Source organism: Vipera berus (assembly GCF_964194415.1).
Source record: "Vipera berus genome assembly, chromosome: 2".
Classification (NCBI taxonomy): domain Eukaryota; kingdom Metazoa; phylum Chordata; class Lepidosauria; order Squamata; family Viperidae; genus Vipera; species Vipera berus.
The window spans coordinates 261,915,829-261,937,730 of NC_138203.1; the positions used below are offsets into that span (position 1 = coordinate 261,915,829).

The following is a 21,902-nucleotide window of genomic DNA, read 5'->3' on the forward strand; positions in this document are numbered from 1 at the left end:
AACTTATATGCAGAGCACATCATGAGAAAGGCAGGGCTAGATGAATCAAAAGTTGGAATTAAGATTGCCGGAAGAAATATCAACAACCTAAGATACGCAGATGATACCACTCTAATGGCAGAAAGTGAAGAAGAACTAAAGAGCCTCTTGTTGCAGGTGAAGAAGGAGAGTGCAAAACTTGGGTTGAAGCTTAACATTAAGAAAACCAAGATCATGGCATCTGGCCCTCTCAATTCCTGGCAAATAGATGGGGAAGAAATGGAGGTAGTGACAGATTTTATTTTCCTGGGCTCCAAGATCACTGCAGATGGGGACTGTAGCCAAGAAATTAAAAGACGCTTGCTCCTCGGGAGGAAAGCCATGGCAAATCTAGACAGCACACTAAAAAGCAGAGACATCACCCTGTCAACAAAAGTGCGTATAGTCAAGGCTATGGTCTTTCCAGTTGCAATGTATGGTAGTGAAAGTTGGACCATAAGAAAGGCTGAGCGCCGAAGAATTGAGGCCTTTGAACTGTGGTGCTGGAGAAGACTCCTGCGAGTCCCTTGGACTGCAAGGCGATCAAACCGGTCAGTCCTAGAGGAGATCAATCCTGACTGCTCTTTAGTACTTTGGCCACCTAATGAGAAGGAAGGACTCCCTGGAGAAGAGCCTAATGCTGGGGAAGATCGAGGGCAATAGAAGAAGGGGACGACAGAGAATGAGGTGGCTGGATGGAGTCACTGAAGCAGTAGGCGTGAGCTTAAATGGACTCCAGAAGATGGTAGAGGACAGGAAGGCCTGGAGGAATGTTGTCCATAGGGTCGCGATGGGTCGGACACGACTTCGCAGCTAACAACAACAACCAGTAAATGTCTGTTATTTTAAATTCAGTCTCCCTGTATTTTAAAGAACGATTTGTCCCTCAGTGTGTGGGTGAAACTGCCTATTTCCCAGGGCTGTGAGAGTGTGAGTGACCATAAGCTTTAAATACAACACTCTTCGGAAGTGTAACATTGCCTAAAGCAGGTTGAGGCGGCTTCCTGATCAAGGGAAACTCCTGCCCCCGCATGGGAAATGCTCCGTCTCTCCTTGTTCCAGGAGCGCTTTCCATTCACATAAAATCCACCAGAGGGCGGCCTCTGCAAAGAGAAAGGGACTCCACGCACTTCAGCGTTGGGCCGCTGTGGCCGGTTGGGAAGGAAGTGACGTCAGTAAGCCTTGCCTTTCTAGGATGCTGGACTCGCCCGCTTTAACCCTTTGAACTTCGCAGGCGGTTTAAAAGGCTGCAAGGAAGTCTTGAAGGAAAAAGGCACAGGTGACAAAGGGGGTTGTTTGTCTGTGTTTGTGTGTATGTTTCTCTCTGTGTGTGCTAGTCTAGACCACGTACGTTGCCCTCAGGAAGAAATCCAGATGCCAGAAAGGAAAGGGGGGGCATGAATAGTCCTACGCGCCCTATTTCCTGGGTAGTGGGAGAGCTTGCATGGCAAATCTCAAGGAGGAAATAAGAAAAGGTTTGAAAATGCAAAAGATTATGCCTACGTTCTCACTCTGTGCTGGATGACAGTAAACTAGGTTCGACTCCTCTGAAGCTCAATTTGTTTTAGGAGGATAAACAGATGATTATGTTAAGCTTTGTGCATTTAAGCCTTTGTGTTTCATGTGAACTGAGCCCCTGGATCTGATTGACCTTTTTGTGCTTAGGACACATTGTGTGAACCTGCCTTCCTGTGTGAAGGAAGAGAAATGGAGCATCCTAATCCAGGTGCAATTGAATGGCATTACATTTTTTGTGAACTGAATGTTCATGCTTTGTTAACCAGTTCTGAGTTTTTGTATGCTGCGTGAACCCTGCTTATAGGTAAATGTAGATCTATATTTTTAAAAAGCAAGTCTTTCCTTGTGAGTAAAAGCAATATAGAAATGATCCAAAATGCCAAATATACTGAATCTTCTTGATTAATGTCATCAGTTTACCAGGCCAGAAAAATACTTCCTTCTATGGGGAGGAGTATCGATGAACGATCCAATCCACTACTTTCTAGTTGTTGGAATTTATTTTCTATCAGAGAGATGCAATCTTCTTTAGAGAGAAAGTAATGTAGGAAGAAAAGTCTCTATCATGGTTCCTCCAAGCGGGGAATAAACATGGCAACTGCTTTGGGAAGAAGGCTGTAGTTTATTGCAGAGGAAAGGCAGACAGAAAGATGGATCCAACAGGAAAAGAAGGGGTGAGCACATGTGGGTAGTGGGTTTTTACACCCCCTGGACTCTATTGTCTGGAGTTATTTCCTGTCTCAAGCTTTGTGTTTCCTTTGTCACGTATTCTGTCCTGAGCCTAGGTGTGCCACTCTAGGATTCTTGCTGGTTGTCTGTCCCAGCCCACCTCCCTGGGGCAGGGGTATGTAGATTTTAGAAGTCTTAGTTTCAACCTCCCTGAATGGTTTATATCTGCATTTCTATAGAGTTGGTTTCTGCTTGGGGGAGGGAGACTTGGGGCTATTAAGAAAAACTGGGCATGCTTTTCTGCCTTTTTAAGATCCTTTTAGGAAATATATTTTCCTGCCCTTTTAATATTTCCTTCTCTGGGGAGCTGACTTCCCACAATCCCCCCCCTTTGTGCCCTAAGTGTGTGAATGACACACTTACTGGCACAAGATTAAAATTGGTCTGATCAGGGATACTCGGTAAGCAAACTTTAAATTGTTAATGCAAAAAGAAAAACACTAATGGAGGCAGCAGAAAAAAGATTCCTGCCCATAAAGTTCTAAAAAGTCAGGGCAAAAATTAGGTGGAAAAGAAATTTATAGTTACCAATATTCTGTGCCAATTATTTTCAAATGTTGGATGTCACCTTTAGCTTCCAGTCAGATTTGCACATTGCTCCCAAAAATCTTCACAGCCATGGTTTGCCTCTGTACCTAACCACTGGCTGCCCATTTTCAAGAGTTGTTTCCTGCCTTAGCTCTTAATTCAGTGCATCCAGGTTTGTAATTTGTAACATCCAATTAACGTTAGCCAGTATCCAAGTAAGGCTGTTCCATCCTGGAGCACTAGGGAACTACCAGAGGACTGGAAAAGAGCTGATGTAGTTCCCTTTTTTTTCCTCTTAAAAAGAAGAAACGAAAGAAAAAATAGATCCAGGAAACTACAGACCTATCAGCCTGACCTCACCTGGGCAGATTCTGGAAAAGACAATCAGACAACAAATCAACGAATATCTAGAGGCAAACAAAGTCATTACTTAAAGCCAACATGGGTTTGTCAAAAACAGATCATGCTAAACACATCTTATCATCGCATTCTTTGACCAAGTGACAAAATTAGTGGACCAGAGGAATGCTGTTGATACAGTTTACTTGGGCTTCAGTAAGGCATTTGATAAAGTTGGCATAGGGTTTCCTGCCCGAGCAGAGGGTTGGACTACATGACCTCCAAGGTCCCTTCCAACTTTATCATTCTTATTAAATGCAAGAGTGAAACTTTTCCAGCAGATGAACTTAAAAACATTCCCTCCTGCTAACTTTGGGCTGTTCTTAAGAGTACATAGAGAGAAAGAGAAGAAAAACAAACAAACAAACACATTTTTCTTCACTCTGTCTGTTGGCCAGACAGACAGAGTGAGGGTATTTTCATTTTGGTAGCTTATTTTAAGAAGAATTTCTAGCAGAAGTTTAACATTCTTTTCTCTTTGGATTAGAGACAGTTAACAGTCAGTCACATTTACCTCACACACAAAGACTTTGACACACATATACACACAAAGACAAGAGAACAGAAAACGAAACAGAAGTCTTAATTTTACACATCCTAGTCATTCCCACCATAAATCTCAGATAAATTAGGGAAGGCACATATTTTAAACATACCACGTGGTTGCATAGAGAGAGAGAGAGGCACTATTTCTTATTTTCCCTTTGAGTACCTTTATTTAGCCAATTGGTTTCCCAGCAAAGCCCTAGCAAAGTCCATTTTCTTTATATATATAATTTCTCTACCTACCTCTTTTTCATACCTGCCTAAACGGGTAGCTGATTCCCGTCCCAGGCCTCAAGCAAGCTTTACCGGGAAGCCTATCTCGACCCTTTAACTAGAATCCCCCCTTGGTTCTATCGGGTTTGGCGCACTGAAGCCTCCTTGTGAGACTTCCGCCTACCTCCACAGTTTTTGGGTCAAAAAGGGACCCAAAGAGCACTCTGGATCCCTCACAGAGTACTGGGACGCTCCTTTAGGCATCTACCACCATGGTTTCAGACCAAAAAGGGGTCTGTCGAGGACCTTCTGCTCCCCTGCAGAAGGTACGGGACATTCTTACCGGCTTTACCTTCACTTTTCACCACCACTGTTTGCAGACTTCAAATGTCTGGGAGGACCTCTGCTTGCTTTCCAGAGGTAAGGGACGCTCCTTGCCCGGGGCTTAATTTCCTAACTTTGCTTTGCTTTGCTTACAGGGCTTAACCAGCTAGTTGCCCAAATCCAATTCTCTCATTCCATTCCATTTTCCACACAGTCTCTCCCTTTTCCTTAACAAAAGGTCCTACGCTCTGGCCAAACCCCCATACTTTCCAGGGTCTGCAACTCGAACAGATCCTTTCTGCGGCTAGGAAAGGCCAGAGGGAGCAAAATCCAACTGTGATTGGAAAAAGGGTCTTCTCACTCACACACACAGAAACATACACACATTTCTTTTACCCCCCTGGGCTTCCAGAGGGCGCTTGGGCCTATACCTATCACCCTTACCCACAGCCCAGTCAATGCTCTGGTGGAGGCCTGGGAAACGGCTGCCACCAGGGCACTTGACTGCGTTGTACCCATGCGACCTCTGACCCGGCGCAGATCCCGTTGGGCCCCATGGTTCTCTGTGGAGTTCCGGGAGATGAAGCATCGGAGACGAGGTCTAGAGAGCGGTTGGAGATCCAGCCGATCCGAATCCGACCGATTGCAGTTAAGAACCTTTATAAGGTCTTATCTTGCAGCGATAAGGACGGCGAAGTCTAACTACTTTGCCGCCCTTATCGCGTCCGCAGATAATCGCCCGGCCGCCCTGTTTAGGGTGACTCGCTCCCTCCTTAACCAGGAGGTGAGGGAGGATCCCTTACAGGGACGAGCCGAGGAGTTTAGTCATCATCTGGTGGACAAAATCGCTCGGATCCAGACCGGCCTGGACTCTGACTGGGCAGAGTCTGATGTGGAGGAATCAGGCGGTCTTGAGCACGTTATCTGGACTGAGTTCGACCCTGTTTCCCCTGATGATGTGGACAGGATCATGGGGAGACTGAGCACCACCACCTGTTTGCTGGATCCGTGCCCCTCCTGGCTAGCTTATGCGGCTCGGGAGGGAACACGAGGCTGGTTCCATGCAGTAATAACTGCTTCTCTGAATGAGGGTGTCTTCCCTGCCGCCTTGAAGGAGGCGGTGGTGAGACCCCTTCTCAAGAAGCCTGCTTTGGACCCGGCTGTTTTAGACAACTACCGTCCAGTCTCCAACCTTCGCTTTCTGGCGAAGGTTGTTGAGAGTGTGGTGGTGCATCAGCTCCCTCTGTTCCTGGAGGAAACTGATTATCTGGACCCGTACCAATCGGGTTTCAGGCCCGGACACAGCACAGAGACGGCATTGGTCGTGCTGGTGAATGATCTCTGGAGGGCAAGGGACAGGGGTTGCTCCTCTGTCCTGGTCCTATTAGATCTCTCAGCGGCTTTCGATACCATCGACCATGGTATCCTGCTGCGGCGTCTCAGGGGGTTGGGAGTGGGAGGCACCGTTTTACGGTGGTTCTCCTCCTACCTCCAGGGCCGCTCGCAGTCGGTGTTGATGGGAGGGCAGAGATCCGCCCCGAGGCCTCTCATTTGTGGAGTCCCTCAGGGGTCGGTTCTCTCGCCTCTCCTGTTCAACATCTATATGAAGCCGCTGGGCGAGATCATTCGTGGCTTCGGGGTGGGGTATCACCAGTACGCTGATGATACCCAACTTTTTCTTTCCACCCCGAACCAACCCAGCGATGCCCTCTCCATGATGTCCCGGTGCCTGGACGCGGTTCAGGTCTGGATGGGGAGAAACAGGCTTCGTCTCAATCCTGCCAAGACTGAGTGGCTGTGCATATCGGCATATCGGGTTAACCAAGTTATTCCACCTCTAACGATGGGGGGTGAGGTGTTACCCCCCGTTGATAGGGCTCGCAACTTGGGCGTCCTCCTGGACTCACGGCTCAATTTTGAAGATCACATAGGAGCCGTGACTAGGGGGGCTTTTGCACAGGTTCGCCTGGTGCGCCAGTTGCGTCCCTATCTGGACTGAGACGCCCTACGCACAGTTACTCATGCGCTTGTGACCTCCCGTTTGGACTACTGTAACGCTCTCTACATGGGGCTGCCCTTGAAGACCACTCGGAGGCTTCAACTGGTGCAGAATGCGGCCGCGCGAGTTGTAATGGGGGTCTCCCGATACTCCCATGTAACACCTCTACTCCGTGAGCTGCATTGGCTTGCGGTTGCCCTCCGGGTGAAATTCAAGGTGCTGGTTATCACCTATAAAGCCCTACATGGCCTGGGTCCGGGGTATTTGAGGGAACACCTGCTGCCGGCATCAAATGCCCTTCGCCCAGTGCGCTCCCACAGGGAGGGTCTGCTCAGGGTCCCGCCGGTAAGAGACTGCCGGCGGGTGACACCCAGGGATAGGGCCTTCTCAGTGGGGGCGCCTGCCCTCTGGAACCAGCTGCCGGTGGAGCTGAGGACTGCTCCCGACCTCCGATCATTCCGCCGGGGCCTGAAGACCTGGCTCTTTGAGCTCTCGGGCCCAGGCTGAGGAGACATTCATTTTAATTGGGGTTTTTAATAGTACAGGGTCGATTTAATTTTTTTTTAAATTGGGTTTTAACTTTTGTATGGTTGATTTTAACTCCCTGTAAATTGCCCTGAGTCCTCAGGGAAAGGGCGGTATATAAGTGCAATAAATAAAAATAAAAAATAAATAAAGTTAAAATTTGGAGGTACTCACCTTCACCTTCTTTCCAAAGCAGCCCTTGAGCTCAAACCCAAAACTCCATTTACTACCCTGACTCCACATGGGCAGGGCCTGGAAAATCCATCCACAGACACAAAGGGGTCTGCTGCCGGCAGGATGGGCTTACCAGTCTCAGTCTATTGGAGAGGTTAGCTTGGAGTCCCATCTTGGGGTGCCAAATTGTAGGAAGAAAAGTCTCTATCATGGTTCCTCCAAGCGGGGAATAAACTAGAACCTTCTTCCCAAAGCAGTTGCCATGTTTATTCCCCGCTTGGAGGAACCACGATAGAGACTTTTCTTCCTACAGTTTTCTCTTTGGCAAAGAGGGTTAATGGCATGTTCTGATTCCCATGGCTAGATGAACATTGCTATGAATGAAAAAGAATTTGGTTTCCTTGAACTCATTTGGATTTGTGTTACAGGACGGAGAAAGAATGGCGAGCCTTCCTTTAGCAAGTGGGGGAACTGAAAAAGGCCCTTCCAGTGTTCAGTCTGGAATCGGTGAGGAGATCTGGGCAAGAACTGGCCAGAAGATCCTGGACGATGGAACCATCCTTTCCCCACTTCAGTCCTGGAATTTTAGGAGCATCCGGTATCAGGAGGATGAGGGTCCCCGAGGACTTTGCAGCCGACTGCACTACTTTTGCAGCCAATGGTTGAGACCAGAAAAGCACACAAAAGCGCAGATGCTGGACCTGGTTGTTCTGGAGCAGTTCCTGGCCATTCTGCCCCTGCAGATGGAGAGCTGGGTGCGGGAGTGTGGAGCAGAGAGCAGCTCCCAGGCGGTGGCCCTGGTGGAAGGCTTCCTCCTGAGCCAGGCAGAGGAGAAGAAGGAGCAGGCTGAGTTGCAGGTGAGAGGACTTCCTCTTGGGAGCCCAGAAGGACTTGAATATAACAATAAGTTCAAATTTTTGTTTCCTTTTAAAAATATCATTAAGCTTATCAAAATATAAAACACAAAAAACTGAAAATAGTAGGAACTGGTGGGAATTGAAGAGAAAGACGTATAGGGTAAAGGGGAAAAGGAAAAAGATTGACTTTGACTCTTTAAGGTAAAGGTAAAGGTTCCCCCGCAGTCAAATAAAATGGTAACATGACAACCTCTGACTTCTACTTTTCCATCCTTAATATAGCCATTCTATAACTTTTTTTTTTATCCCAAGATAAAAATCCAGAAGTGATTTCCAAGTAGAAACAAGGTTGGATGTGTTCTTTTCTTTAACTAAAGCAGTTAATTTTGCCGTCTCTGCTAGGTCCGTCAGTTTTTCCAGCAACTTCTCCATTATGGCAATTAATGTATCCTTCCGTTTTTGTGCAAAAAGCATTCTTAATGCTCTCAACATATAAAACAGCAAAGTTTGAGATTGTTTTTCAATCTCTTTGTCTATTAAAGTCCCTGGTTTTGTTTTTATACCCACTTTGAGAATCTTCTGCAGTAAAATATAAATCTTACACCAGTATTTCTTTGGTTTGTCCACCAAAATGGAAAAAGGTTTCTTGTTTACATTTATATTTTGATCATGTATTTGAATTTCCTTTATACATCTTTGGCCGGTTATCATGCATTAAATAGAATTGATACATAATTTTTAAAAAAAATTGTTCCAAATTATAATTTAATAGAAATTTTAAAGTTTTCACCCAAATATCTTCCTGTTGTTCAGGCATTATATTATACACAAAATTCTTTGCCATTGGATCAACATATTCAAATTCTTAATACATCCATACCAGAGTTCCCTGGCATTCATACTATGTGGACATGCTTCACTAATCTTTCTATAGTTGCTTATCCTTTCTAGAAGAAAGATCTTGCAGAGCCATTTATTTCTTACTTCTCAGCCTAATTGATCGATACTGAGTGCTTTGCAGTAAAAAACCACTTCATGATGTTTGATGACCATTAATTCTTTTCTCCTTCATACTATGTCAAGTCCTTTACAATGGACATCAGAGATCCTGAAAGAATGAGGCATCCTTCAAATCTCCCTCAAGAACTGTTTTTCAGGAGGATCTCTCAGGAAGATCCAAATCAGGACACCTCAAGAGGTAATAATAAGATCCTTCCATTCCTCTGATAAATCCTAACTTTCTTATCTTCTGTGTTTTCTATAGCATTTCATTAATCATGCTTCTTGAAATTCTATCTCCCTCACAGGGCAGAATAGAAGGAAGTTGACGTTTTGTTTTGGGGGAACGGAAACCATGATTGAACCTCCAGCTCAGGTAAGAGTAAACATTCATTTACTAGATTTGTATTTTCCTTTTCCCTCAGGAAATCAGCTGATGTACATAGTAGAGGTAGTCCTTGATTTATGACCACAATTGAAACCCAAATTTTTGTTGCTAAACAACACATTTGTTAACTGACCTTTGCTCCATTTTACGACCTTTCTTGCCACATGTGTTAAGTCAATGACTGCAGTTGTTAAGTTTGTAATATGGTTGTTAAGTGAATCTGGCTCCCCTATTGACTTTGCTCTGAGAACTTCACAAAAGGTGATCACATGACCCAAGGACCCTGGAACCGTCATAAATATGAGTCAGTTGCCAAGCATCCGAATTTTGGTCATGTGGCCACGGGGATGCTGCAGCAGTCGTGGGTGTGTAAACTGGGCATAAGCGATTTTTCCCGGTGCTGTTGTAACTTTGAACAATCACTGTTGTAAGTAGAGGACTACTGTCTACTGTCTACTGTCTTCTTCCATTGTCCCCTCAGCTTTTGATTGGGGATTTTTTTAGGATTTTTTTTTAAGACTACTACTTTAAAAACAAAACACTTTCCCGTAATTATTCTCCCAACTTTTCAGTAAATAATGTTTTACAGATATTTTCATGGCACCCATTCTTTCTGTAATTCTTTGAGTTGCATTTGTGCAAGGATCCTCAAAAGTATTTAATATTCACACCGGGATATTAACATTTTTAAAAGTTTTATTTACCATCATTGATAAGAAAATAAGTGATTAAGAAGAAAGATTTTATAATCCCAGGACATTCCTCCAAATAAAAATTGTTCTGAAAGTGCACATAATCAAGGCCCTGTTGGCTTGCAAAATACCTTTTAATCCCCTGAGTCCTGCCTGGATTTGGAGGCCAAACTATCCAGCTTTGCAAAGGCTAAGAAATGCCTTCCTCAAAAAAATGTTCTCCATTTTCTTATTTACTCAATGGCTCAGACTACTAGCAGTTTCCTTGCAATCGGAGGAGGGGCAGAGTCTCTGGATATTGATGGCACACAACACAGATCCATGGCTGATCTCTCCCAGCTCTTTCATGAAGGTCTTCAGGATGAACAGGATTGCTCCTTCTTAGCCACTTCATAAAATTCTACAAAGAATCCCTTCCTTTACAGAGACATTTATGCCTTTAAACCCAGGTTAAACAAGTTAGTGTCACTGATTGGTGGGTTTTCCAAGGGCCACCTGCTAATTGATTGTCTCCTGACACTGAGTCCCTTTTGATTGAGGATGGATGAATTGATCCTGGCTGGCTGGCTGGATATTTGGTAAATCCAGAAGGATCTTGAGGTTGATCCAGAAGGAAATTGGGGTTACTTAACTGAATTGCACTGAAAGTCCTACAAAATCATTCAAGTTGATGAAACCTGTCTAAAACATTTCTTCAATCAAAAGTTTTTTCTTCTGTCCACTTTCTCACCTAAACTATGGAATCCCACTAAACATAGCCATTTACCTTAGTTCATAGCTTTGCTTTGGGAATTTCTAAACAATAGGATAGATCCTATAGTTCCTCCTCAATCTGTTCTGTACTTTTTTGCCTTTCAGGAGGGTCTTCTGCCCTTTGAGGAGGTGGCTTTGTATTTCTCAGAGGAGGAGTGGTCTCTGCTGGATCCTCACCAAAAAACGCTGCATTGGGAAGTCATGCTGGACAATTATAAGAACGTGGCCTCTCTTGGTAAGGGTTTCCTATTCTGCAGTCAGGCAGTTCAGGAAGACACTTTGTAGTCAGATGCCACAGATTGCTTCTTATGAAATCATCTCCAAATAGATATCCTCTCCTCAGAGGGAGAAGGAAAAGTCATGCTGTTCCACTGCTCCTATTAAGGAAATAGGTCAATGGCAATCTGTATTTGTTTTTTGTATTTCTATTTAAACATATTAGTAACAAAGTAATTCCTTGGTTTGCAGTAATACCAAACTTCATCAAACAGTTTTCAAATATTTTGGCCCAGATGGTTCCGTATCAGTCCTATCAAGAATTGCCACTCATGTTTTTTGACTTAATGCCTTTATTCTGGAACCGGGAACCGAGATGCATTATAGTTCTGATCCAGACAGAATAAACTCAAATGAAAATGGTTTTAAACAAATATTTATTGTCCAGGAATTCTAAGCAGGGACTTACTTTGCAGTAGATACATCCAGTCATAGTCATATCTGTCCATTCTCGTAGGTAAAAAGGAATAATTCCCCATCTCAGCTAGGCATGGTTACGGATGCCAATCGAAGCTTGCATGATGCTTGATTAGACAAGGGCTTTAACCACCCTGGCACGTAGCCAGTACATCCTGTAATAAACTTTGAAGCTCCTCCCACTGACTAGATAAGATATAGGACTGACTAACAAGTAGACTACATTTCCCAGAGTCCATCTCTTAAAGAGACAGCGTTTAACCCTTTAAATGCTAAATGCTCTAACACAGTTCTTAATTCCTAATCTAGCTATATAATGGACCAGAGTTACATATTGGTCCAGCACAGCCTTTTACAAGTTTTTATGCTTTATGAATAGTGGTATTATCATTTCTATACCAAACCGTAATAATTATACAAACATACAATATATTGGAATCTGGCAAAATACCTGAAGGCAATTACAGGTAGTCCTCAAGTTACGAATATAATGGAGCCTGCCCATTTCATTTGTAACTCAAAAATTCATGGGAATAAATCTTGTACCTCAAAGAAGATCACCTCCTGCTTTCATCCACATATTTGCTAATTGAATGCATGGGGAAATAAGCGGTTCATTATTTGCACATGAGGTATCTCGGTGGGGAAGGCCATGGAAGGCCTAGTGATGGAACAGGCCCCCAAGGCCTCCACGATTCACAAAGATATCTTATGCTTCCCCCTCCATTTCTGCCATGGCAGATTGACTTACCTTGAAAAGATCCATCTCTTCTCTGCCGGGTTCCTGGATTTGAGGCATAGGAGGGTCAACGGAAGCTCCTATGTGCTGTAATATCTTGCGAGTTCAGGTACCCATCCTCTTTTGCAGAGAATGAGTGCCTGAACTCTCACGATGCTTGTGGTGCCTATCTCCTGCCCACCCCCACCCTGAACTCGAGCCACATGGCCACCGCCCTTGGCTTCTGTTCTGCCGAATTGGGCCTCCGGAGGCAATTGGAAGCCTCCCCCAGCTTCTGTTCAATTCTCTGTTGCAGAAAAAGAGGCCTAAACTACTGTGAGATCATTCGAAATCAGTAGTGTGAGATCTCACATCACTGATCTCATGTGATCTTGCGTTACTTTAGGCTTCCATTTTCTATGAAAGCACCAAAGGCCTAGAACAGCCAAGAAAGCAAAGGTGCATACCCACAGTCCTAGTGTCTAGGGCACGGGTCGGCAACCCACGGCTCCGGACTCGCAGCTCTTTAAGCCGTCTCATGTGGCTCCCAGTCCTCCTCTGCCGTTCTGCAAAAAAGTCCCATTGAGAGAATGGGGCAGTGGAGGTTTGGAGAGCTGATGCCTTTCGGGGCCAAAAGAAATGCAAACGAAGGCAGCAGCTCTCCAAACGTCCTCCGCCCCGTTTCCAAGGCTGCCGGCTTCGTCCATGTTTTAGGAAGCCAGCAGATCTCCAAACGGCCAGCGGCGGTTTGGAGACTTGCGCGCACAGCTCTCCAAACCTCCTTCTCCCCGTTTGCAGGGCTGCTGGCTTCCTCAAACATGGACGAAGCCGGCAGATCTCCAAATGGGGGGAGGAGGTTTGGAGAACTGCGCAGCTCTCCAAACCTCCGCGGCCCCGTTTGGAGAACTGCTGCCTTCGTCTGCTTTTTTAAGAAACGGCGCCCCGTTTGGAGAGTTGCTGCCTTCGTGTTTGAAAGAAACGCAGAAGAAGGCAGCTCTCCAAACCACCGCGGCCCCGTTTGGAGAGCTGCCTTTGTGTTTTGGAGACCTGCGCAGCTCTCCATACCTCCGGCGCCCCATTTGGAGAGCTGCTGCCTTCTTCCGCGTTTCTTTCAAACATGAAGGCAGCAACTCTCCAAACGGGGCGCCGGAGGATTGGAAAGCTGCTGTCTTCATCCGTATTTCTTTCAAATGCGGATGAAAACAGCAGCTCTCCAAACAGGGCCACGGAGGTTTGGAGACCTGCGCAGCTCTCTAAACCTCCACAGCCCCATTTGGAGAGCTGTCTTCGCGTTTTGGAGAGTTGCGCAGCTCTCCATACCTCCGGTGCCCCGTTTGGAGAGCTGCTGCCTTCTTCCGTGTTTCTTTCAAATGCGGACGAAGGCAGCAGCTCTCCAAACGGGGCGGTGGAGGTTTGGAGACCTGCGCAACTCTCCAAACCTCCAGCGCCCCGTTTGGAGAGCTGCTCCCTTCCGCGTTTCTTTCAAATGCGGATAAAGGAAGCACCTCTCCAAACAGGGCGGTGGAGGTTTGGAGAACTGCGTAGCTCTCCAAACCTCCGGCGCCCCGTTTGGAGAGTTGCTGCCTTCATCTGCATTTGAAAGAAACGTGGAAGAAGGCAGCAGCTCTCCAAACGGGGTGCCGGAGGTTTAGAGAGCTGTGCAGGTCTCCAAAACGCAAAGGCAGCAGCTCTCCAAACGGGGCCGCAGAGGTTTAGAGACCTGCGCAACTCTCCAAACCTCCTCCGCCCCATTTGGAGAGCTGCTGCCTTCTTCCGCGTTTCTTTCAAATGCGGACGAAGGCAGCACCTCACCAAACGGGGCGGTGGAGGTTTGGAGAACTGCATAGCTCTCCAAACCTCCGGCGCCCCATCTGGAGAGTTGCTGCCTTCCTCCGCCTTTGAAAGAAACGCGGAAGAAGGCAGCAGCTCTCCAAACGGGGTGCCGGGGGTTTAGAGAGCTGCGCAGGTCTCCAAAACGCGAAGGCAGCAGCTCTCCAAACGGGGCCGCAGAGGTTTGGAGACCTGCACAACTCTCCAAACCTCCTCCGCCCCATTTGGACAGCTGCTGCCTTTGCTTATGAAAGAAATGCGGACGAAGGCAGCAACTCTCCAAACCTCTGCTGCCCTGTTTGGAGAGTTGCTGCCTTCGTGTTTGAAAGAAATGGGGGCAGAGCTGGTGCTTGTTTTACGCATATGTATGCATGCATGCATGCACACGCACATTTTGCGGCTCCCACTTTTTTGTGTGTGTGACGGAACCGGTTCCGAGTGACTCTTTCACTGTTTCAGGTTGCCAGCCTCTGGTTTAGGGAGACTGAAGTGCGGGGGGAGGAAATAGCTAGGGTGAATGTTGCAGTGCTACTGTGCTCATTCCTAATAGTGAATGATTGCCATAGTGTGGAAACATTCGTAATTTCACGAGTTTTTCGTAAACACTACTGGGAGATTATCGTGTAAATTGGAACATTCGCTAAGAGAAGGTTCATAACTCAGGGATTATCTGATTTCTGACAGACTGATCTTTTCCCCTATCTGATTTCTGACAGAGTGATCTTTTCCCCTAACATTTCTATCACTTTCATTTCTCTTTCCCTTTCAAGGTGATAATGAGAATGACAATAAAGTCGCTGGAGAATTAATGAAAGTGTTCAAACAAAGAGACGTAATGGAGAAGCCTGCAATTCAGACGGGATTCCAAAGGCAGGAAAGAAACACTTCAAATAATTGGAATAAAGAAAGCTCATCTTCCATTGATGCACAGATGCAGGACTTTATTGATCAACAAGGAAAAATAAAGAAAAAATACATTGGGAAAAGTTTAAGACTATTCAAAGATACAATAGATGTAAATGAGCACTATCAATCCCAAGTCAAAGGACAAGATTATATATCCAAAGACAAAGGAAAAAATTACAATTGGACTTTCACACTTTCTCAAGAAATTGGGTCTCTTATGTCACAGAAAAGTTTTCACATGGGAGAGAAGCCAAATAAATGCACTGAGGATGGAAATAAGACTGTTTATAAAAGAATAAGCACAAGGGAAAAGCTATATAAATGCAGGAAGTGTGGAAAGGGCTTCAGCAAACCAAGTCATCTTACATCCCATCAAAGGATCCACGTAGGAGAGAAGCCATATAAATGCATGGAGTGTGGAAAGGATTTCAGAACAAGAGGTGAACTTACATCCCATCAAATGATACACACAGGGGAGAAGCCCTATAAATGCACAGAGTGTGGAAAGGGCTTCAGAACAAACAGTCAACTTACAATCCATCAAAGGTTCCACACAGGAGAGAAGCCCTATAAATGCATGGAGTGTGGAAAGGTCTTCACAACAAACAGTCAACTTACAATCCATCAAAGGTTCCACACAGGAGAGAAGCCATATAAATGCATGCAGTGTGGAAAGGATTTCAGAACAAGAGGTGAACGTACATGCCATCAAAGGATACACACAGGGGAGATGCCTTATAAATGCACGGAGTGTGGGAAGGATTTCAGAACAAAGACTAATCTTACATCCCATCAAAGGATCCACACAGGAGAGAAGCCCTATAAATGCATGGAGTGTGGAAAGGGCTTCAAGACAAGCAGGGAACGTACATGCCATCAAAGGATCCACACAGGGGAAAAGCCATATAGATGCACAGAGTGTGGAAAGGGCTTCAGAACAAACGGTCATCTTACATCCCATCAAAGGATCCACATAGCAGAGAAGCCCTATAAATGCATGGAGTGTGGAAAGGACTTCAGGACAAGCAGTGAACTTACATCCCATCAAAGGATACACACAGGGGTGAGGCCATATAAATGCATGGATTGTGGGAAGGATTTCAGAACAAGCAGTGAACTTATATCCCATCAAAGGATCCACACAGGGGAAAAGCCATATAAATGCACGGAGTGTGGAAAGGGCTTCAGAACAAACACTCATCTTACACTCCATCAAAGGATCCACACAGGAGAGAAGCCCTATAAGTGCATGGAGTGTGGAAAGGACTTCAAGACAAGTAGTGAACTTACATACCATCAAAGGATACACACAGGGGAGATGCCATATAAATGCATGGAGTGTGGAAAGGGTTTCAGAGCAAGCAGTGAACTTACATCCCATCAAAGGATACACACAGGGGAGAGGCCATATAAATGCATGGAGTGTGGGAAGGATTTCAGAACAAGCTTTGAATGTACATCCCATCAAAGGATCCACACAGGGGAAAAGCCATATAAATGCACAGAGTGTGGAAAGGGCTTCAGAACAAAGGGTCAACTTACAATCCATCAAAGGATCCACACAGGAGAGAAGCCCGATAAATTCATGAAGTGTGGAAAGGGCTTCAGGAGAAGCGGTGACCGTACATCCCATCAAAGGATCCACACAGGGGAGAAGCTCTATAAATGCACGGAGTGTGGAAAGGGCTTCAGCCAACACTGTAATCTTACTTCCCATAAAAGGATCCACACAGGGGAGAAGCCATATAAATGCGTGGAGTATGGAAAGGACTTCACCAAACAGCGTGATCTTCCATCCCATCAAAGGATCCACACAGGGGAGAAGCCATATAAATGCATGGAGTGTGGAAAGGGCTTCATCAGCCAGTATCATCTTACAACCCATCAAAGGATACACATAGGGGAGAGGCCATAGAAATCCATGGAGTGTAGAAAGGGCTTCAGGAGAAGCAGTGACCATACACACCATCAAAGGATACAGACAGGGGAAGGAGCCCTATAAATACATGAAGTGTGGGAAGGGCTTCACCCGAAATACACATCTTATTTCCCATAAAAGAATCAACACGGGAGAGAGGCCATATAAATGCATGGAGCGTGGAAAGGGCTTTGCCGAACATAATGTTCTTATTTCCCACAAAGGTGTCCACCCAAGAGAAAAGCCATATAAATGCATGGAATGTGGAAAGACCTTCAGTCAATGCAATAAACCTACATCCCATCAAACGATACACACGGGAGAAGCCCTATAAAGTGTGGAAAGGGCTTCGGCCGACACCATACTGTTACTTCCCGTAACATGATGTGTTGACGTGAGAAGTCAATCCCCAAAACAAAGATACATTTGGGTGAGAATGTATGCTAATTATAGACTTAGTGAGCTTAGTCTGTGGATTTCCAATGTACACAGACTGAATTCTGAAACAAGGGTTGGGTTTTTTTGTCTGTTTCATCCTTCTAACTTAGAGGCCTAGACTGAGAGATGAATTTAGTAACGAAAATAAAAACAATGGGCATGTGCCATTATAATTATTATCTATAGGTTTTTGAATTTATGTTTATACAGGTTCATTTTATTTTATTTTTTTAGTAATGTGCTTCCTGCTCCCCAATTGTCATGTTTTTCCCACTTGGTCACAGCTCTGAAAAGGATGTGAAGACATTCAAAAGGTGCTGCTTCCCCAAGCAGAAATGAAAAAATAAAAGAAAAATCAAATGTATACCCTTGGTGTAGAACTGGGGCACCCCAAAAGTAATCAAATTTGCATTCTCAGTGTACAACTGAGACCTGAGTCAACCAGTATCTATGGAGAAAGAGGGAACATTATTCATTCCAAGGCCTGAAGATGTATGAGGAAATTGTCACATGCCCATCAATGTTTAGCATCTGGGAAGAGCTGAAACGATGAAGAATTCCTCTCTCAAAGACGAAGCCAGAATGACCAGAAGCCCCACAAGTGATTGTGCAATTTTTTTTCAAGCATTTTGCTATTCTATAGTGTGATGAGGGCTGAGAAGAAGTAAATTTGATTTAAATAAAATTAAATATCAATGCTTTGGTTATGTTCAAGTCATGTATTATACTCATGTATTAAACTTTTTAGTTGCTTTAAAAATGTATTAACACATGAAAGTTTTTGGAAGGATTTGAGAAGCTCATGTTTGAAGCTTTTTATTTAATTGTCAGTTCTGTGTCAAACTGGACAGTAAGACTGAAAAGAGCAGAGAGGTTAACTGAATTCTTTATAAACCCTTTTTTCGCTCCATCTATATTCTTTCACTAATTGTAGCTAAATCTCTCTTTTTCCCCCTCTTGCATTGTCACCTACAAATCCAGAAGAATCTCTTCAAACCATTGGAATCTTCAGGTCTTGCAGTTAAATTTGTACTTTAGTTTTTCTCTGTTCATTCCTGATCTATGGATTGATGGGTCCCAGTATCATTGCTGTGGCTAGTCCAGATTCTTGCCTCTGAATGACAATTTTTGGGTCATAGAGGTAAGCCAGAAGAGATAAGGCCTGTCACAAGCCAGAACTTTTATTTCAGGAGCTGCTAATGTGTCGCCATCTTGTCTCCTCCCTGCAAGCACATCTTCCTGAGGTGTATTCCCTACGTAATAAACAATAAACTAGAAAAAGAAGGATTATGAGGGATAAATAAAACAGGGATGAATGAAGAAAGAAATGAAAGGCAAGGTAAGGGAAAAAGTGGATAAGAAAAATGAGATGACATGATAGTCAATGGAAGGACTAATTTACTTAAACAATTAAAGAAATTGAATAGTTGGCAACTAAATGATCTCCCTTATTTCAAATAATATGTACAATAATGGAGATCTATTTGATAATCTAAGAGCACTGACATGGGAGGCTAGTTGGCAAAGGAAAAAAGCCAGAATGAGGCTGAAGAAAATTGTTTTGATTTATTAGAGGGGATTTCATATTACTACTTAGAGGGTTAAAGTGAGAAGTTGAGATAAGGGGAATTTGGGTCATTAAATTTAAAATTGGAAATTAGTTGAAAATAAGGATTCTATTTGTTTAATATCTAAAAATTAGACCCCAAAGAAAAAGTATGAATATGTTTGCTTTATTGATTAACCCAGACAATATATATAATGGTTTTGATTTATTAAAGGGGATATTGTATTATTAGGGATGCGGTGGCTCAGTGGGTTAGGACACTAAGCTTATGGATCAGAAGGTCGGCAGTTTGGCGGGTCGAATCCCGAGTGCCGCGTAGCAGAGTGAGTGCCTGTTACTCGTCCCAGCTTCTGCCAACCTAGCAGTTCGAAAGCACGTAAAAATGCAAGTAGAAAAATAGGGACCACTACGGTGGGAAGGTAACAACGTTCCGTGCGCCTTTGTTGTCTAGTCATGCTGGCCACATGACCACGGAGTCATCCTCAGACAAGCGCTGGCCTTCGGGTTTGAAACGGAGATGAGCACCGGCCCCTAGAGTTGGAAACAACTAGCATGCATGTGCAGGGGAACCTTTTACTGTATTATTAATTAGATGATTTAATGTGATGGGAAATAGATAGCTTTTAGGAAATAGAACAAGACTATATTCAAATAGATAAGATTTGTATTTTGAATATTAGATTCTGTTATGAATTGAGATGAGGGAAACTGTTACCTAAAGCCTGGGAATTAAAAATATCAAATGTTAAATTTGAATATTGATGGGAAACTAAAAATTGGGAAAAGTCAATAACGGGACATTGATAGTCTATAAAGATTGAATGTAAAAGTAATTAAGATATGTATAAGCTAAAAATTTATTGATAAATGTAATAATGATGTTTTCAGTTAGTTGATATAATAAGAACTGTAGTAGCTTAAATACGAGATAGTAGATATTAAGGGAAAAAGAGAGGAAATATTTAATGTTATAACTTGAAGTTTGTACTAAAGATTTTTGTATGTTATTGAACTATTGATTAACCTACCCACCGCGTTGCTTTTTAAATACTTAAATGTAAAATTAGAAAATTAATAAAATACTATTTAAAAAAGAAAGAAAAAAAGTTTTGTGAAAACAAGGGGTGTCTGGCTTTCCTTTTACACACTGCTGCCTGCATGCTGAGGAAATAACACCCAGCTTCTTTGGAAACCTGGACAGATGCCCTGGACGCAAGCTGGCTTGGAGAGATCTTTGGTGATTGGCGAAGGGAAATTTTTCTGGTTGTGTTAGTGTTTTGCCATGTTTGATTCCTGTTATCATCTCAGGGATGATGGTCATAGCATCCTCTGTAAGTAGTGATAAACCCCATAAGCCAGCCAAGGTTCTGACTATCATCGCAATAACAAAGGAATATATGTCATTGGTCACCAAGTAACAGAACGCATTCTGTTACAAAATTAAAAAGGGAGGAATGAAGGGTCCTGTAACGAACAAAAAGAAATTGTTTAGCCTAACTACTTCTGTCTCGCTTCTATAATCAGCATTTGTGTCAGGGACAAATTTCACACAAGTGTGGGAAACGTACATGGATGGGATGTACTGAAGAAAGGAATAAGGGAGTGTACAAGAATGATTGATGTCTTCCTTATGAAAGGAATAGATTATTATTCAGAAATTTCTAATGAGTCTAAAGATCGATAGAAGAAGCCAGCTGAAAGTCATAAATTCTGACAAGTAGTTGTAGCTAACCTAAACCACAAGCAGAGGAAATACAGAAATAACTATAGGAGCCGAGCTTTGTTAATAGAAAATTAGATGGTGATAGATATGATGTGTACAAAGGAGCTTCCTGGAACATGAGAGGGACAGTGGTTTTAGGCGGTTTGGATAATTTATTGGATGATTAGGGAAGGGGCGTTGAGTATGATAGGGGAGGGGGGAATCTGTGTAGGGAGCAGGATATAAAAATGTGTCAAACAGCTGTTTAAGGTGCGACTGAACTCCTGTGTGTGTGTTTCAGTTCACCAAGCCTTTGCAGATGCTTCTTTTTAAATAAAACTTTGTTGCTGGAATTCCAAGTGACTTTGTTTTGGGATCTTGAGCCACGTTCCAAACACTTATCATGTAATGGCTCTGTTGTCTGATTTTCATTGGCTAGCAAAGTTTATAAAGCAATGCTTTATAAGGTGTGGCACTTCTGGATGTAACTCTTCCAGGGTTCCAGATTGTTTGCAACCCAGCTGTTTTATTTGATCAATTAAAGCACTGTTTCCTCAAGAAGCCTCAGCTTGAGTTGCCTGAATAAAGTTTTAATGGTATCTCAAATTTAAGAAAGGGCCAGTGAACTTACAATAGTTAAAGATGCAGAGGCTCATTATTAACAATCAACCAATAATAATTATCAATAATCTAAAGGGCCAAGAGGCAGCCAGAACAGAAAAGAAAAGTAGTTTGTGCTGGGGCTGAGAAAGTATTATAGGGGCCCTCCTCTTGAAACTTGGAGTACATCAACCTATGCAACTGTTGCTGATATGCGGTCTGAGGTCGCCTCCTGAGATGGTTGTGCCCACTGGAGACAAAGGTCCTAACATGCTTAAATCAAGAAAAACCAAGAAGGGTCTCGAATTCTGAAGCAATGGTCAGTCTGCAGAAAGTGAAGGGAATAAGCGATCAAATGGAAAAAACAATTATGTCTAGTATGAATGAATGAAGGAGGTGAAAGAGAATGCAAGAGAGAAAGTGAATAAGAGAAACGTATTCTGACTCTAACTGTTGTTTAATGATGTATCTCCTTGCTGAGACCCCTGTGCCTGGCCTGTATAAGTAGATACTATCACTGCTAACAGCCTTTGCCAGATAGCAGAACTCATGAAATTACCTTTTTGTCATCCACAAGACCTTTATTTGCATGCAGAGAAGATTACAGCAGATAAGATGTAGTAGATGATGAAATGGACGGTATTTCAAGGTCAAAAACAGTAATGGTCCTACCATGAGAGGAGACCGCATGTGAATGGTGCCCCGGAAGTGATAGAACATTCAGGGTTAAGAAGAAAGAGGAAGTAGGTCACAAATGGGAGGAGTTGGCTGAACAAATTGACATAAATGTTGTAGTTCACAAATAACCATATGGTGGCAGCACAATATGCACTGCATAATACCCATAATACCCATTCCCACGACGTTA

At 43.8% G+C, this 21,902-nt stretch overlaps 1 protein-coding gene across 3 annotated transcripts; it reads left to right on the forward strand.

Moving 5' to 3' along the window:
* The first annotated feature begins 1,745 nt into the window (after nt 1-1,745).
* LOC308663787 (zinc finger protein 197-like) lies at nt 1,746-20,608 on the forward strand. Of its 3 annotated transcripts, XM_081320476.1 has the most exons (6): nt 1,746-1,840; nt 7,402-7,830; nt 8,914-9,028; nt 9,138-9,205; nt 10,768-10,897; nt 14,674-17,861. In XM_081320476.1, exons 2-6 carry the CDS (start codon nt 7,414-7,416, stop codon nt 16,722-16,724), a joined length of 2,781 nt encoding a protein of 926 aa, XP_081176602.1. In that variant the 5' UTR covers nt 1,746-1,840; nt 7,402-7,413; the 3' UTR covers nt 16,725-17,861. The 3 variants fall into 3 exon arrangements, with proteins under 3 accessions (XP_081176602.1, XP_081176603.1, XP_081176601.1); XM_081320477.1 differs by lacking the exons at nt 1,746-1,840; nt 14,674-17,861 and adding an exon at nt 18,147-20,608 and having other exon boundaries at nt 7,244-7,830; XM_081320475.1 differs by lacking the exon at nt 1,746-1,840 and having other exon boundaries at nt 7,244-7,830.
* Nucleotides 20,609-21,902: the final 1,294 nt, after the last annotated feature.

Excerpts from the sequence above, each read along its gene's own strand:
- LOC308663787 (XM_081320475.1), top strand. The coding sequence starts at position 7,354 with ATGAAAAAGAATTTGGTTTCCTTGAACTCATTTGGATTTGTGTTACAG. Across the intron at positions 7,831-8,913 it reads AGGAGCAGGCTGAGTTGCAG|TCCTTTACAATGGACATCAG; the intron begins GTGAGAGGACTT and ends TACTATGTCAAG. Across the intron at positions 10,898-14,673 it reads TAAGAACGTGGCCTCTCTTG|GTGATAATGAGAATGACAAT; the intron begins GTAAGGGTTTCC and ends TTCCCTTTCAAG.